This window comes from Prionailurus bengalensis, chromosome B4 (assembly GCF_016509475.1).
Source record: "Prionailurus bengalensis isolate Pbe53 chromosome B4, Fcat_Pben_1.1_paternal_pri, whole genome shotgun sequence".
Classification (NCBI taxonomy): Eukaryota; Metazoa; Chordata; class Mammalia; order Carnivora; family Felidae; genus Prionailurus; species Prionailurus bengalensis.
In genome coordinates, this window is record NC_057358.1 from 104,268,843 (window position 1) to 104,286,638 (window position 17,796).

The window sequence follows — 17,796 nt, forward strand, 5'->3', positions numbered from 1 at the left end:
TTAAACATGCATATGTTATGTTTGGGATTCTTACACTTCATGTAACTTTTAAATCCTATGACTGCTAAAATGTTACTCATATGTTTTCAGGGAAAACTCAATGTCACTTTTTAAAATAATGAAAAGCTTCCCATTTACCGAAAGCAAGTTTTCTTTTCATTGTAATATCCTAAATTTTATTGTAGGATACACTGATATTTAGGAAGTCAGCACACAATTATTTAAAAGCTGAGTTTATCAGGATTAATGTTATCACTGCTTTTTTAAAAAAGGTCACTCATCATAATTTTGCCATCACAACTCATAAGAATCTGTTTTTAAATTACTTCTAGGTGTTTCTAACTGCTGATATGATAATATTTATGAATGCATAAAGGTTTTTCCAAAACCAAATGACTAATAAAATTTAATAATTAAGCACAATACTGGGGAAAATTCTAGGTTCTATCCAGAGAACAAGCTTCTGATTGATTTTTGAGCACTATTCCTTGAAAGTTGTTTTATTTGTACTCTTAGATCCCTTGTGAATGACAGATAAGGACTTACTTCATCCAGCCGCCGTTCAGTTCCCAGAGCCAGGAGGTTATTGTATTCCCTTTCAAGAATCTGCCTTGCCTGTTGACATCAAACTACAGTTACTATCACTGAGGTCACAGTTTACTTTAAAGATCATAGAGATTATATTCATCTGAGAAAACATTACAATCCTGTTTTATTTAAAGCGTCTTAAGATTTTAGTCCTCCGTGTCTAAAAGCCATTGCAAGTTTTAGTTATAAATACAAGGTAGGGCCATTTTCTTTATAGTCAGTCTGTGGACAGTGGAGAGACAGCCTCACATACATGTCTGAGGTCAAGGGGCACTTTGTTACTTTAATCCAACTGAATATTTTATATAAACTTTGCAATAAATGAAAAAAATGAAAAATTAAGTTAGACTGCCAAATTTTTTCAAGTCTATAGAGATAGTTCTCAAACCTGGCCAATACTCATTATTTGGGGAAACTTTAGATAAATTGGATTCCTATACCCAATCTCTGGATATCTGATTTCTTAGGCCTGTGCTGTAGCTTGTAGGTTTTATTTTAAATTTTTAAGACACTCGGCCGATTTGAATAATTATCCAGGTTGGGGAACCAGTGGCATACTCAGTGTTAAATGTCTGTCTAATTCAGACATGTAAATAGAAATGAACGCCTCTCAGAGAGACAGAGACTGAAAGCCATCTGCCAGGGATATTGTTTTGGGAAATCTGGCATTCAGGTGGAAGGCTGAACTACATAACCTCTAAATCCCTTTTCCTGATTAATTTTATGATTTTGTTTTGGCTAGAAATCCAGTGGCTTCAAATTAAAGCCCCAGTGCCATATTTCAAAGGTTGAGCTGAGCTAACTCTCATTAGGGCTCATGAATACACAGCCAACTTTTTTTTTTTCTCCCTACAAGTGTACTTTATCGCTCTATAAACTAGGGCACAGTGCAACTACAGCGGAAAGGGGCTTGCCTGGGTGTTCTGTGTTGGAATCTGTAGTAACAAAGCTAAGCTGCTGTAGTCAAAGTTCTCATCCAAGGCTATCAGTGAGCCGTGCACACCACTCTCAAGAATATTATTTGCATATTCTCGAAGTCCAATTGCTTGTATCCAGCGAATCACTCGATCGTTGCTCCACACCAACACATCTAGGAAAAGAGGTGCATCGTTTTAGGCGACAGTATTTCGCACAATAAACAAAACTACCGGCTGAAATAAGCCACAAGTGTCTGGCCAAGTCAGCATTTATGCTGATTTCTTTATCCACTCCCCAGTGCACCTGGCCCCCTTGTGTTGCATTTCATTCTCAGAGCTAACCTGTCCTACTTTTAGCCTAGAAAAAAAAATTGTCTTTTGAAGCGTGTTTGTTATCACTGAAAAGCACTTCCAGCACATGGAATACAATGTCTCACGGTGTTTCCTGTGCAGTTGTGGAGCTCCAGGGATCTGTCCCAAGCTTAATGTTTTTTTATTACCAGACAGGAGCATTTCTTATTCCTGTCTTGATATACAGCTCTTTAGTAAAGACAGAAAAATGAGAAGCTAATATGGTTTTTCATTGTTTTTTAACCACTAATTAAATACTGAATATAGACTAGAAGAGCCTTTTTTTTTTTAACCTGAAGCAATAAATCAAAGAACAGAACAGTAAGATAGAACAGGGATTCCATAGCCCGAGATTTACCCCACTATTTTGTCAATTCATTATGTTCCAATCACATGCTGATGCAAAAATCAAGCACTTGGTCAAGTCACAAGTTGTTTTTCCTTTTAGGTTGAAAGTAGCATTTTATTGAGATATAAAACACTTGCAATTTTATTTTCTAAAACTAAAATCCTTAGAGAAAAATGTCATATGTGCCTTTTTCAGACTTTTGGTCTGGAGTGTCATAGTATATTCTATCATTTATATTTTTTCCATTTTTCTCATTATGGGTTGACAGAATTCTAAATAAAAATCAGCAAAATAGACAGAAGACGACAATGTTCCACAGAAAGGAAAGAATGTTAAAGAACTAAGAAGGAAATGTGAAAAAAATGATAACTTTTTTTCTAATCCTGTAAAAAGGGAAATAAAACCCAGAATTTAATTTTATGCTAAAATTTAAGTTTTCCTGTTAATTTTTTTTTCTTTCTGAGAGAAATGTATAGCTTTTCCAGAAAAAAAAAAAAGAATACTCTGAGATATATTCTTCAACTTCAACCGTTTATCATGTTCCTCTCCCCCCATTTAAAATTATAAAAGTCTGTAAAGGGGCGCCTGGGTGGCTCAGTCGGTTAAGCGTCCGACTTCAGCTCAGGTCACGATCTCGCGGTCCGTGGGTTCGAGCCCCGCGTCGGGCTCAGAGCCTGGAGCCTGCTTCCGATTCTGTGTCTCCCTCTCTCTCTGCCCCTCCCCTGTTCATGCTCTGTCTCTCTCTGTCTCAAAAATAAATAAACGTTAAAAAAATAAAAATAAAAAAAAGTCTGTAAAAATCAAGGTAGTAGTTGTTTTTGTTTTGTTTTTTTGGTGGTAGCAGCGAGAGTATATATTGTTTATGTTTTTCAAAAACATTACTAATTCGTTCTAATACATTCATTTATAATCAAGTTAGGTTTTCTTGTGCCTAATATTAAAGCCATATAGTGATAACTCAGCCCAATGGAGACCCCTTATGTCATATTCTCAGTCACTGACCTCACACCAACAGTAACCAATATTCTAACTATTCTCACCGCAGATGAGTTTTGCTTTTTAGTTTTGATTTTTTAGCTTTTTATAAATAAAATCGTACAATATGTACTTTTGTGTCTACCTCTTTCACTCAATATGAGATTTATCCCTGCTATAGAAATGGAAGTATCTTATTTTCATTGTTATATAGTATTCCATTGTATAATTATACCACAATTCATCATTCTACTGTTGATGGACATTTGGCTAGATTCCATCGTGGGTTATTAAGGATAGTGCTGCTTTAAATATTCATAGATATGCTAAATAAATTCCATTCGCACAATTAAAACCCTAGTAGCAATGTATAAAAATCTGCATCTTTACCAATACTCTGTATTTCTCAATTGTTTTATTTGCTTTTTTAGCCATTATGGTAAACTTCTTATTGTTACGGGTTGAATTGTGTCCTCTCAAAATTCATATGTTTAAGTCTTAATCCCCTGTACCTCAGAATGTGACCTACTTAGAGATATGGTTCTTACTGAAGTATTAAAAAGAGATTTTTAGGGTGGGCCCCAATCCAATATGATGGTTTCCTTCTAAAAATGGGAAATTTGGAAATAAGATATGCACACAAGGAAAACACCACAAAGAGCAAGGCAGAGATCAGGGTGATGTGTTCCTTGATAAGGAACATCAAGACTGACAGAAAACCACCAGAAAGTAAGGCAGTGGCATGGAACTGATTCTTCCTCACAGCCCTTAGAAGAAATGAATCCTGCTAACACCTTAATCTAGCCTCCAGAACTGTGAGACAATACATTTCTGTTGTTTTCCAGAAAAAGTATAAAGAATACTTTGGGAAATATAGTTGCTTTTTCTATTAAAACTGTAAAATAGCCTTTACTTACTTACTTACTTACTTATTTATTTATTTATTTATTTATTTATTTATTTTTAATGTTTATTTATTTTTGAGACAGAGAGAGACAGAGCATGAACGGGGAAGGGTCAGAGAGAGAGGGAGACGCAGAATCGGAAACAGGCTCCAGGCTCCGAGCTGTCAGCCCAGAGCCCGACTTGGGGCCCGAACTCACAGACCGCGAGATCGTGACCCGAGCCGAAGTCAGACGCTTAACCGACTGAGCCACCCAAGCGCTCCTAGCCTTTATTTTTAAAGAGTATTTTTTTAAGGTTTATTTATTTTGAGAGAGAGCATGTGGGCACGAGAGAGCACATGTGCACATACGTGATCAGGGGAAGGGCAGGAAGAGAGGGAGAGAGAGAATCCCAAGCAGGCTCCATGCTGTCACCACAGAGCCTGATGTGGGGCTCGATCTCACGAATTGTGACATCATGAACTGAGCCAAAATCAAGAGTGCAATTGATGCTCTACTGACTGAGCCACCCAGGCACTCCTTAAAGAGTATTTTTAAGTTCACAGCAAAATTGAGCAGGAAGTACAGTGTTCCCATATATCCCCTGCCCCATAGATGCACAGCCTCCCTGACTATAAAATCCCTCACTCGAGTGCTACATTTGTTATGATAGACAACCTGCATTGACACAAAGTCCATAGTTAACATTAAGGTTAACCATACAGAATAGTTTTACTAAAAATAGTTGCCCTAAAAATCCCCTGTGCATCATTTATTTATCTCTCCCTCTCCACAAACTGCAGGCAACCACTGATCTTTCTCCTGTGTCCATAGTTTTACCTCATTCAGAATGCCACAGAGTTGGAATCATGTGGTATGATTCTTACAGTATAATCACATAGTACTTTTCTTTCAGTTAGTAGTACACGCTAAGTCACTCCATGCCTTTTCACAGTTAGCGCATTTCTTTTTAGCCATATTGAATTTTTATATACAGACCCTTCTAAATTCACATATTAATTTGAATTATATGGCATATCATTAGATTACTTGGATTTTCTATATATATTTTCTAATCCTTATATTTTTTTAGTTAATGAAGAACATGTGAAGAAAGACCCACAATATCCTCTTCCTACAGTCTTATTACTATTTCCTGTTCCAGTCAAAGCAGAATTAATTTCTTAAGGGAGTAGGATGTTTAATGTCTCCCTCAGACTTTTGGCTCTTTTTCGCCTTTCTTCATCAATGCAAGACTTCCTTAATGATCTTTAGTATATTTTATATTACACACATTTTATATATCATACTATATTATATATTATACTGTATTATATTATATATCATAATATATATATATATTTTTTTTTTCACTAGGTCTCCCTGGGTCATTCCTAAAGTATATACTTTCCTCCGAGTTTTCTTTAGCTTGTTCTATTGCAGTGTTAAATCTCAGAAAATGGGATATAAATTGGTGAGTATTATATTTCGGTTACATTAATCAACTTCTGTTGATAACAACTGATTAGTTCCAACTGTTGGTTATACTAAACTTGCACTTCAAAAGTTGGGCAGGAACTGACAGCATCAGTTCTCCCACTGCTTTCACTAAGTGCAACACTTTTTTTTAAAAACAAATGTGACAACAATTTCCTCAAAAAATAACAAAACTGTCCAGTTTTCCTTGCATTAAGTGGATCTGCAAGTAAGAAGTGTTTGCTCTTTTCTAGAGATGAGTTTATATTTTGATAGTCTAAGACATTTGTAGTTATCATATTTCTGCAAATATATCTTCGTTAAAAATGTCATTGCCACACCTGTAGTTAAGAGTCCTCAGATTTACAAAATATATTTACAAAATAATATGTAGAAAATAATTCAACTGAGTTATAATTCAAGGTAAATACGGCACCAATCTAAGCTTTTCTTTTTCAGAACAGCAACGTACCTTTCTTTTTCATTTTGTAAATCAGATCCCTTTCTATAAATCTGTTTTCAAGCAAAATTTATGCCCTGACTTTAAAGCTTTGTAAGGATCCTCTTGACCTAAACAATAAATGGCTAGAGATCAGTGTTGACTGTTTCCTAGCAACAAATGAAATGTTAGTACATTGTTGATATTCACTGGTCCCCTCACTTCAGAAAGCTGTTTATTAAGGTCAAGGTTAATTAACACTTCAGATAATAACAGAGACCCCTGGTCACAGTTAAGAGTTATTCCTGTAAATGTCACTGGATCAGTTACGGGAAACAGGGGTTATTTATGATCTCACTCACAACCACCCATCATATGGAGCTGTCTGTGTATAATCAAGTGAATCACAGTAGCTTTTCTTAGGGCAGTGCTCTAACCAGCAACTGCCAAATACTAATATAATATTTGGTGTGGGGCCAAATGGGTAATTCCTCCTTCTCTTTTATATCTATCTATATATGAAGTATTCTATGTGGTGAAACCAAGCATAATAAAATCTACTTGGAAAAAAACACTTCAGACAGAAAACTAGAAGTGGTATCTCATGGGTAAAATATGTGTGGTAAAACTAAAACATCTTTTGTTAAGTCAAGCATGGACTTCCTTCAAGGGTCTTTGTGTGATCAATTAGTTCCCAAATTTCAGTTCAACTGAATGACAATGTACTGAAAACAACTTGCAATTTCCTGGGCCCCAAAATAAAGTGAAATCTAACAACTCAATTTTGATAATGGAAAAACACTTTCTTGCTCCTAAGTAATGAGTCAAATGAACTGTTACAAGAAATCCATTGTGTGTCTATCTAGTCTCCAATGAACCATATATAGAAAAATATATCAACCAATCACCTTTGCATGCATTGAAGCCCATTGTACTAGAATTAATGTGCTGTCCAAAAACTGCCAAAGATAAAAGTAATTTCTGACATTGTTTATCACAAATGAAAATGATAGAAGTCTAAGGTAATCTTAAAGAATAAAACAATGCTAAGCTTAAGGGGAAGGATAACATAACATGGGGTACATACTATTTTCATATCTAAATTGGGCCCCAGAGGAAGTGAAGATGAAAACAGAGACTCATGGCTAACTGTAAACAATTAATGTTTAAACCCCTATTCAATCTGATGAAATGCTTCCACATGTCAACTCCTGGTAACAGTAAACGGTAATACAACTGATAGTTTATTTTGCTTGTATCCAAAATTTCCCACAAAAACTTTTGGTTATGTTTCCCTTAATGAGAATTTTTTCCTTTAAAAAATATAAATGGACATAAGTGGACTGATGATTTTCACCAAAAAAGACCCATAGATACTTATACCCAACAATTGTATTTTCTTTCATCAACAATAATAAAAGTAATGTGGTCTCTAATAAGTATAGGATCTAACGTGTTCTTTTAAACAATTCTTTCCTCTGTACATTAAGGTATTTCTCAACATTTAGAGGATTAATTATTAATATGGTGGTGTTCTAATCTTTAATAGGGAATGCCTTTTCTTATTCAAGTCAAACATTTTTGTACACATAATAGTTGCAGCAATTAGGGATGCTTCTAACCATTTATTTGACTTAATAATTATAGCTAAAATTATCAATGGACTAGTTTCATTTATAGGTGGGAATCTCTATGTAACTTCTATATAAAATCCCTACATAATATCTCTGTAACTATTGTACAAAAATAACATTTCTAAGCACTGCAATAAAATTCAAATGATACACACCAAAGATGAACTACTATAAATAAATTATATACCATGTTTCTCTGAATCATATGAGAATGTTCTATTAAAAGTTTGACAAAAATATCTGCATGGAGGCATCTTTAGGACAAACAGAATGTATAATTAATAGGTTCAGAGGAATAAATGTCAATTTAAAAAATCAAGAATATGTCTTAGATGGGATATTCATCTTATAAAGTGATGATACCCTTTCAGTGTTTCAATCATAAAACTAATGAAAAAGAAATAATGATGACACTATTCCAACCAAATACTTACGCTACTTAGTGACCACTGTTAACATATAAAGCATTTTAGGTTCATAAAAATGAAAGCTATCCCCTCTCCCCCCAAAAAGGTATTTGCTATGAAAGAAAGACATATTACCCTTTATTTCATGTTGGCTTGCTTCTCGTCTTCTTTCTAGTTCTTTTCTGTCATAATTTAACCTCTTTAAACACATAATTCCATATTGTAAACTTGTTCTGTTATTTTTTTTAAAAAAAGAAAAGAAAACACATTGAATTTACTGAGCAGATAATGCATGTTCTTTGATTAAGCATAGTTAACATTTTGCAATACTTCTCAGGGCAACAGAATAATAAATTACGTTTGTAATTAAATCCTTTAGTACTGGAGGGAAGTAAACTGCAGTTATTCTAAGCACACAGTGTTTCTGAAGAGTAAAAATATTAATTTCAAAATAAGAAAACCACCCTCCTTAAAATGATTATGGATTATGTTGTTCATCCATATGTCTTTGTCTTCCATCAGGCCGTCTTGACATTATTTGCTGACAAATGAACATTTCACTCATTTGGAAAAAAATTAAAGTCGCTAATATGAAAACAGGAAGTAATTTATGAGAAATGAATACTTTCTTCTTAAGCTGCTGAGAAAAATATCAAAACATGAATAAGTTATAATAAGATAGAGAACCACATACCAAAATGAATAGCCACCACGTCTCAGTGATACAGAAGTATGTGAAAGAAATAGGTCACCAGACATGAAACTCCCTGTGGAAAGGATATCGTGGAAGAACAGACAACTGACTGTCCTTAAACGATCAGGTGGGAGAGAAAGAGTCAATAAAGAAAATGGAGCACCATGAACACAGGGTTGCCAATGAAATTTTAAATGTGTGGTGATAGTGAGACATACTGTACAGTGTTGCGAATCCATGATAGGAAGTAAGGAGGAATATGGGGACATATATACGGGGTAACATAACGGGGTAACATTAAGGAAAGCTTGCATTCAGCGAAAGCACGGAACACATGCAGGTGATTGAGAAGCACTGAATGGTTTCACAGGGAAAGAGATGATCATAACATTTGCTATCAGGTTAGTCTTCCTTAGACCAAAATGATCATTTTAGTTTAAGAAGGCTAACCTGGTAGCAAAATCAGAGAGAGAGAAAATAGGTAAACCTAGGAACAGGGCAACCAATTAAGGGGTCAATGCTGTGAAAATAAAGGGCAGAAAAAGGACAACTGCCATGAACATATGAAGCAAATCCAGAAACTAGAGATGTTCAGAGAGAAGAAAGGGGAAGACATGGTGATATTAGATATAAAGGATGTGACAGAGTGCAATAGGAAAAGAAAACTATCTAGGCTTATTAGTGATTTCTGGTTTAGAAATACACACAAATTTAGACATACACACTGGCCAGGTAATGCTGAAGCACTGTATGCATTTCTAAGCCTTTCATTTTAATAAGGACAATGTTGAGTTAAAATATTTCAGAATCGGAGGAAACTGGAAAAAAATTCCAAGTGTTATGGGCTGAATTATGTTCCCCCAAATTCAAATGTCCAAGCCTTAATCCCCAGTATTTCAAACGTGAACATATTTGAAGATAGTGTTTTTAAAAAGGTAATTAAGTTAAAATAAAGCCCATAGGGTGGGTATTATTCCGGTCTCACTGGTGGGTGTTTTCACAAGAAGAGGAAAGTTGGACATGCAGAGAAATCAGGGGTGCACACACAGAGGAAACACCATGTTAAGGATGCAACAAGAAGGCAGCCATTTGCAAGCCAAGAAGAAACCAATTGTGCTGACGCCTTTGTCTTGGATCTCTAGATTCCAGAACTGTGAGAAAATACATTTCTGTGGTTTACGCTACCCAGTCTGTGGTATTTTGTTATGGTAGCCCCAGCAAACTAATTCAGCGGAAAAACAGAAAATACTAATGTAATAACAGTCATAGACATTAGGCAGCTTGAGGTTAAACCAATGGCTTTTGGCTAATTTCTGCCAAGTTTTTATAGGTAATATAAAACAGTACCAGAAAGATGATACATATTATTATTACTTTAGCATCTGTGAGATGAAAAACCGGGCCATAAAGACAGCGGGATGCACTGTGTAGTCAGTACTACCTGCTTTAAGTCTGAATTAGGCATGGTGCAGAGATGAAGCTTGTATATTTCCCAGAACAAAAAGAACCCTGCTGTTTCAGTAATTTTTATTAAAAAAAAAAAACTTGGGGCGTTGGAGTGGCTCAGTCGGTTAAGTGTCCGACTTCGACTCACTCACGATCTCACAGTTTGTGAGCTGGAGCCCCACACTGGGCTCTCTACTGTCAATGCAGAGAAACTTCCAAGCTCTGTCTCCCTCTCTCTGTCCCTCTCCCACTTGCATTCGTTGTGTGCTTTCTCTCTCTCTCAAAAATAAATACACATTAAAAAATTTGACCATTGTAATAATCATTTTTACCATAATGTAAAGCAATTAAAAGTCAATCTAGTGGGATGCCTGGGTGGCTCAGTCAGTTAAGCATCTGACTTTTGATTTCGGCTCAGACAGTGATCTCACAGTTCCTGAGTTTGAGCCCTGCATGAGGTTCTGTGCTGACAGTGTGGAGCCTGCTTGGGATTCTCTCTCCCTCTCTCTCTGCCTCTCCTCCCCAACTCAAAATAAATAAATAAGCTTAAGAAACCCCCATAGATTTAAAAAAAAGTCAATCTAGTGAAGAATGGAAAATAGGCACAAATATGCCATCAAAGATTTTAGTATTCAAATATCTAATACAACCACACAAAATTTGAGGGCCTAAATGTTCAGTGACAAGGAACTCGCTACCTAACAATGTGTATACTATATGGCAAATGAGAGTTATACAGAGCTCTCTTTTGGACAGAAATCATTCACCCTACTACCTACACATCTGAACTAGAAAAGTACATGTTCAACAGAGCAAATATTATTCTTCCAACATGTAATAATATCAAAACATGGGAAAACATATAAAGTCTACCCTTATTCAAGCTAAATGTCTTCAATTTTTTCAACTTTTCCACCGGGATTTTACCAATCAGTAACAATTTAATGCCCATAAATTAATACAGTTTCTTGTTGTCATTTCACCACGTGGTAGACTTTTATTGTATCTGCCAAAAACCACAATCTAAATATGCCTTGTGAATCCATTAAACAAAACTGAGATTTTAGTGCCATCTATACATTGTATCTTTTTTCACTTGATCTACTTTTAAATCATGGATTCCCCATCTAGCATTATTAAAATGGTATTTAAATTTATACCATATTTATCTCTACTAAATTTAACCCAACAGTATCAACAACTGTGTTAAGATTCAAAACATCTCCATAAGTTTAATCAAAGAGGTCCGATTGTTATCTCTTTATCCTATCTTTATGTCATCAACATATCTGATATTTATAACTTTTTTATTTCAGTCACTAATTAAATGTTGGATAGGATGTAATCAAATAGGGTTTTATAAGCCAAATAACCTAGATTTATATGTATTAATTTACCATCATAATAATCTGTATATGAAACCATAAAACAAACTCTTAACTACAGAGAACAAACTGAAGATTGCTGGAAGGGAGTTGGGTAGGGATGGGCTATATGGGAGATGGACATTAAGGAGGGTACTTGTGATGAGCACTGGGTGTTAAACGTAAGTGATGAATCACTACATTCTACTCCTGAAACTAATATTACACTATATGTTAACTAACTGGAATTTAAATAAAAAATTGAAACAAAAAAGAATCACAATCCAGCTGACAATTTTTCACATAACCTACAAATATATCAGCATGACATTTATGACATGATATTATAACAAGCTTCTTTTTACCCCCCTAGCTGGTAAACTACCTGAAAAGAGAGGTTGCATTTTATTCATCTGTGTGCTTATAGCTGTCTCACAATCCATTCAGTATTTTTTTCTGAGAATTAATACATAAAGAAGCAAAAATATATTAAAAGCTTCTTATGAGAACAAAAGAATTTGTCTTCAGAGAATTCCTTCTCAAATTTTTCCTAGTATATATCTAAATTATATAATTGGTAACCACATATATTAATAGAGTTGCAACTGACTTAATTTTAAAATTCTTATTAAATAATTTTCTAATATAAAAACATACATAGATACAAATCACAAACATGGAATTTCTTAAAGAAAAAAAAGATTTATGTTGAATGAGAATTGTGTATATGTGCAGTTCCATAAACTTTGGGCTCATAGTACGTGCACAGCTCTACATTAGATAGTCCCTGCAATTTGCTGCATGAAAATATTTTGCCAAGTATATGTACACAGATGTCTTGAATAGCACACATTCTCTATTTCCTAGACATCTCTTTTTGTTTTAGTAAGGTATACATTATTTATTGTTTCATTTTAATTACTGTTTGAAAAAAAAACCTACCGATGGAAACTATCCACCATTTTTAAATGGACACGGAGATCTTTTTTTGTTAGGTGATCTAACATTCTTGCATCTACCAAGCATTCCATAAAATAACTTCTGTATTGAGGTAACCCCAGGCTGGGAAGCCATTCGTTTCCAATCCACTCGTGGTTCATATCTCCATATGCCAGAGTCTGTAGAAAAACCGGACACTAGAATTGTTTTATAGCAGTCAAGTTTCTTAGCCAAAAAAATGAGATGGTAATAGGAGGATACTGTATATTATTATAACTGACATTTAATTACTATGATATATAGGACAAAAGCAAAAATAATACTTAAGACTCAAAGTATTTGATTTAATTTGGTATCAAATGGAACTCTGGGTACATGTATCATGGTACCCACCTCTAGAAAATAACTGTGTTCACTTTATATTCTCAAAAGAAATTACATTCTATACAAACATGCATTTTTAAATTAAAAAATCGAATTAAGGGTATAATATAAATGCTTAGCTTAAAAATTCTTTGTATAGATAGGTTTATTTAATTTATTTTTATCTGTCAGCTAATACTCCACCATTTCCTTCTCTTCGAGGATACTACTACCATTGTTATGGTATAATGGCAAATCTCAATGTGAAAATAGAAACCTCGATAAACAAATAAAGAAAGGAGCAACAAGGCTAGAGAGACAGAATGCTGAAGCTTTGTGTGGACCATGTTGTTATCTGGTGAAGCATGCAGCCAGTATTCCAGAAAGATCATTGGAAAGAATCAGTCTCTCTTTAGAAATCAATCAGTATAGGTTCTGTATTTTAGAAGCAGGATATGATAAAAAAATGAAGACAAATAATCTAATTCTTTAATATAACAACATGAACAAAGTCATCTAACCAAACATTGCTCATGACAGCCAAAATAAAAACTAAAGTCAACCATCCTCTCTAAACCTATTTTTAAAAAGGACTACTACTATCTATTAATTTTACTATGTCTTTGATTCAGTTTTTTATGGTACAACAAAATCACAATTGCGATCATAACATGCATTTCTACTGAAAATCTTAGGTGCTCCCTTTCTTTTGTGTATTCTTGAAAATGATGAAATTCGAAGCAAAATCAAAACCAAATACCACCCTAATTTACGGAATGTTTAAATACAGGTCCTAGCAATCAATACTGCCAAAATTCTCCTTCCAGCCAGAGGCCTGAATCACATGCGCTATTCCACGCATTAATTCTTTTCAGTTGTGCGTCACGTGGAAATGCTGACAAATGTTCAGCTCCCTTGCAAACGTACAGACTTGTTCAAAGTCCATATGCTTGCGTCATAGCGCCGCCTCAATTAACGGACGTCAGTTCTGACTTGCAGTCACAATGCTGACACATGTTCCTCCGACCCCAGTCCTCCCACACTTTCTGTTATACTTTAAAGCAGATGTTTAATAAGGTTTTTTTTTAAATGCCTCCCCCCTTTTATATATCCAACTTGAATGACTCCTGATTAAATATATTCAGGGGCGATTTCAGAGACATTTAAATTATAGTTCATTCTTTGGAAAAGAGAGAGATAATTTCCCTTTCCGAAAGAGGCCACATATGAAATGATAATCATTTTCTTTGCAAAATATGGTGATTTTAAGAAGGCATATATAGTATTACACATAATAAATTCAAATATACCTATTAGCCTAATCCTAAGCTAAGTGAAGGTTTATAATATTAGGACATACTACAGTTTCTTACTTTATATCCTCATAGCGTACTAAATGGTATTTAAAGCATTTGAATTTCCTACCTGGGCCCAGCTTCCTTCCTCAGATTCTTTCTGTGTTAGCAGCAGAAAATGATTAATAAAGCAGATAAATATAAATTAATCTCAAATGAAGACAGTAAAATTTATCTAGCAGAAGCAAACTTGTTATTGAAAATGTTAATTATGACATAAATAGATAAATACATGGATCCTTATTCAAATCCACAGCAATCAGTTTAGCAGTTCAAGGGCAACTACAAGGACAACTACATGGTTTCTAGTTAATTCCAGTTAAATATACACACATATGACATATGGGGTTTACATGATAAATTTGATCTGGTCATTCCAAAACTTTTCATTCTTAAAAGTGTGTAGTTTTCCAAATGTAATGAGCTATAATAAAAATTTCTGGTTATATGTATACAAATATACAATACACATATATGCATATATACATACACATATACACACATACATTTAAAATAAAGAAATCTTATATAAAGTAAATTCATGTGCAAAAAGTAACTTTTTCCCTCTAACAAAGCTTTGTGGTAATCCGGATTTCAGCAACAGTCAACAACAAACAAAATTAAACAACAATAAAACCAAACACAACAAATTCAACTAGAAATGTAATTAGGAAACATTGGCATTTTTACCCTTCATAAAGTAGATAGTTGATTTTTTGAATATGGATAAAACCAAAAGGACATTAAATTAAAAGAAGCTGCTAAGAATAAAATATATGACATACTTAACTTTGTTACTTTAAATGAAAAATGACTACATATAACATTATAGTGTTAAAAGCTGACAATTAATCAAACTCACAAAAAAACACTTTTCAAGCCTGTATTTGAAAATCAAATGAACAGAACATTTTGGGGAGGGGCTGGTTTAAGCTCTGTATTGGTAAAGTACAAGAAACTAAATTATTCCATTAAAAATGAGTATTCAGGGGCACCTGGGTGGCTCAGTCAGGTAAGCATCCAACTCTTGATTTTGGCTCACGGTTTGTGAGATTAAGCCCTGTGTCTGGCTCTGTGCTGACAGTGCAGAGCCTGCTTGGGGTTTTCTCTTTCCCCGTCTCTCTGTGGCTCTCTCACTCACACTCTTTTAATTGGGTAGGGTAACATGTACTACCTGTGAATATGCCCAATACTAAGTGATATCTGTTACTAAAAAATTCCCAATGTTGCAAAATGGATAAAAAAGTGTTTTTAAATTCTTGGGGTGCCTGGGTGGCTCAGCTGGTTGAGTGACCGACTTCGGCTCAGGTCATGATCTCATGGTCGGTGAGTTCGAGCCCCGCCGTCGGGCTCAGTGCTGACAGCTCAGAGCCGGGAGCCTGCTTTAGATTCCTTGTCTCCTTCTTTCTCTGCCCCTCCCCCACTCTCGCTCTGTCTCTGTCTCTCTCTCTCTCAAAAATAAACATTAAAGTTCTTTTTTTTTTTAATATCCAAGTGCAGTAAAATAAAACCTTCATGAAAAATGTTGTTTTCATGCATATCACTATGTCAACATACCCATTACTCTGATCTGTCACAAACAAGATAGTTTTTCACCCAAACAGCAGCAAAATAACGTTTCTTCATGTTCAACAAAGGTGTAAGACTAACCGTTTTTGCTGGAGCGGCAAGATTTTCCATTTCTTCATGGGTCACCCAAACGTTGCCTGAAGGCTAGTGAGGCGGTTCAGGGGAAGCGGCGGGGTCCACAGGAGGGAAGCAGTGGTAAAGAAGAAAGGCAGCAGGACTGTAAGTTAACAGCAACACGACATGCTCTTGCCTCTATGGCATGCACAGGAGAGCAGCATTGCTGGTTTGCTCAGAGCTCCCTTTTTCTTCTACTTAAAAAAGATTAGATAGAAAGAGGCATGCTGTGAAGCTCATGTGGGATAGATTTAAGATGATACTCCTGCAATTATTAATCGGGAAAAAGGCTAAATCACAATTTGCATTGCAAAGGTATGTAGCTATTGGATCCATTTTTTTTTTTTTTTCGATCATGAAGAACTGATTACATTTGATCTGTGGAGGAACGTATTTGTTTTTTCTTCAGAAAACAAAGGCACAGGTCCTTTGCTGTGTGATTACCAATATTTCATTCACAAAGGTTTGATTCTTCAAAGTCCTTGAAAAAAGAAAATTTGTTGTCAATACAAAGCTGAAAGCACTATCATCACGTGTCTGGAAAGTAATGTCAGCTTTTCCCAAATGATTTCTTCCTTTTACAATTCAGTAGGTATGTTGTGTTCTTATATTCTTATAGAGAAAAAGAAGTGAAATGCTATTTTTAATTTAATAAAGGGTATTTTTTCAACCTTGCTAAATATTGTTAGAAATTAAAAAAGCTAGGCTTCCTAATTTCTCAGCAGTGTGCTATACGATTACAGAGAAGAACATGATATATATATATAAAAAATTCCCTCCAGCAGGCACTATTCTTTTATAAAGTCTCATTTGCTTTCTAAATAAGATAACCCATGATACTTGTTCTAGACACTGAATGATGTACAATTTCTAAACTAAAGTCCAGTCAGTAACATACAGATCAGACATTGTGTTGATGATAATGGCCCCTGGGAACCACTTCCTATTAAATTCCACTATTTCACTGGGAAATCCTTATGAACATAGCAAGCTTCTGCAAATATGTCCATCCTATAGTTACAATGGAATTAATATTCTATGCATTGCTTACTACTTGTTTTGGAAGGAGTCTAGAATCTGATGCACCAACATAAGCCTCCACCATAAATCACTCTGGTCTCTTCTACCAACACATATAGTACACATGTTAATTTTCCTTCTCTTACAAATTATGTAATTCAGTATAATTTGAAAAATAATTACATATAAACTAAACTGATGAGTATAAATCAATAAAAGAGAAATTTCATTAGAGAATTATATATATGAGTAATGAGTAATATAGAATGAGCATTTATATATATAGTTGAGTAACAAAGGGGAGTTAAGTAGTGCCCCACATTGGGTGTAGAGCTTAAAAAAAAATCCCAGAGGAGAGTCATCATATGTGCAAAATTTGTATGGTAAAAAAAATTCTCACTTTCCTACCGTTTTGGAATTTAGAGCATATCTGAATTTTTCCCCTATAAGATAAAACTATGCACACCTATAAACTGTATTTAGAATACATAGGTCATCCATGTTACTAAGACCCCCTCCCCTCTACTCCCAGCTTTTGGGAATGGTGCTCATTATAAACAAAGAGGCACATGAGTGTATGGATCATTAAATCACTTGGAATAAATAGCTTTTATTAACTTTGTGTGTGAGGAGTGTACTGTACTAAAAACTCATGTGTCATACTCATGTGTCACATGCCCTTTATACCCAGTGACCACAGTGCTTTGCCTGAGTGGCTGTGCTGTTTGTTCAAAATGAGCTATTTTAAATGAATTTCCTCTCAGGTGGTAAGTACCTGAGAGGAAATTCATTTAAGCCAGTCTCCTTTTACAATGATTTCTGTAGCTTCTATCTTAACTGTGAATCCAAATAATTAAGAGCTTCCTCCTTCTACAAGAAACTTGACCAGTATTATCTCATACTGGAATTCAT

At 34.8% G+C, this 17,796-nt stretch overlaps 1 protein-coding gene across 13 annotated transcripts in view; it reads right to left on the reverse strand.

Moving 5' to 3' along the window:
* PPFIA2 (PTPRF interacting protein alpha 2) overlaps nucleotides 1-17,796 on the reverse strand; it is a 479,591-nt gene that overhangs the window by 8,358 nt on the left and 453,437 nt on the right. For 9 of the 13 annotated variants that reach the window (XM_043561607.1, XM_043561611.1, XM_043561608.1 and 6 more), the window contains 6 exons: nucleotides 15,832-15,894; nucleotides 14,252-14,281; nucleotides 12,467-12,660; nucleotides 8,156-8,253; nucleotides 1,503-1,678; nucleotides 547-615 (listed from right to left, as the gene is read on the reverse strand). In XM_043561607.1, the coding sequence (XP_043417542.1) occupies nucleotides 547-615; nucleotides 1,503-1,678; nucleotides 8,156-8,253; nucleotides 12,467-12,660; nucleotides 14,252-14,281; nucleotides 15,832-15,894 (630 nt within the window). The remainder of the gene's footprint in view (nucleotides 1-546; nucleotides 616-1,502; nucleotides 1,679-8,155; nucleotides 8,254-12,466; nucleotides 12,661-14,251; nucleotides 14,282-15,831; nucleotides 15,895-17,796) is intronic. The other 4 variants (XM_043561609.1, XM_043561614.1, XM_043561618.1 and 1 more) reach the window with 1 other exon arrangement.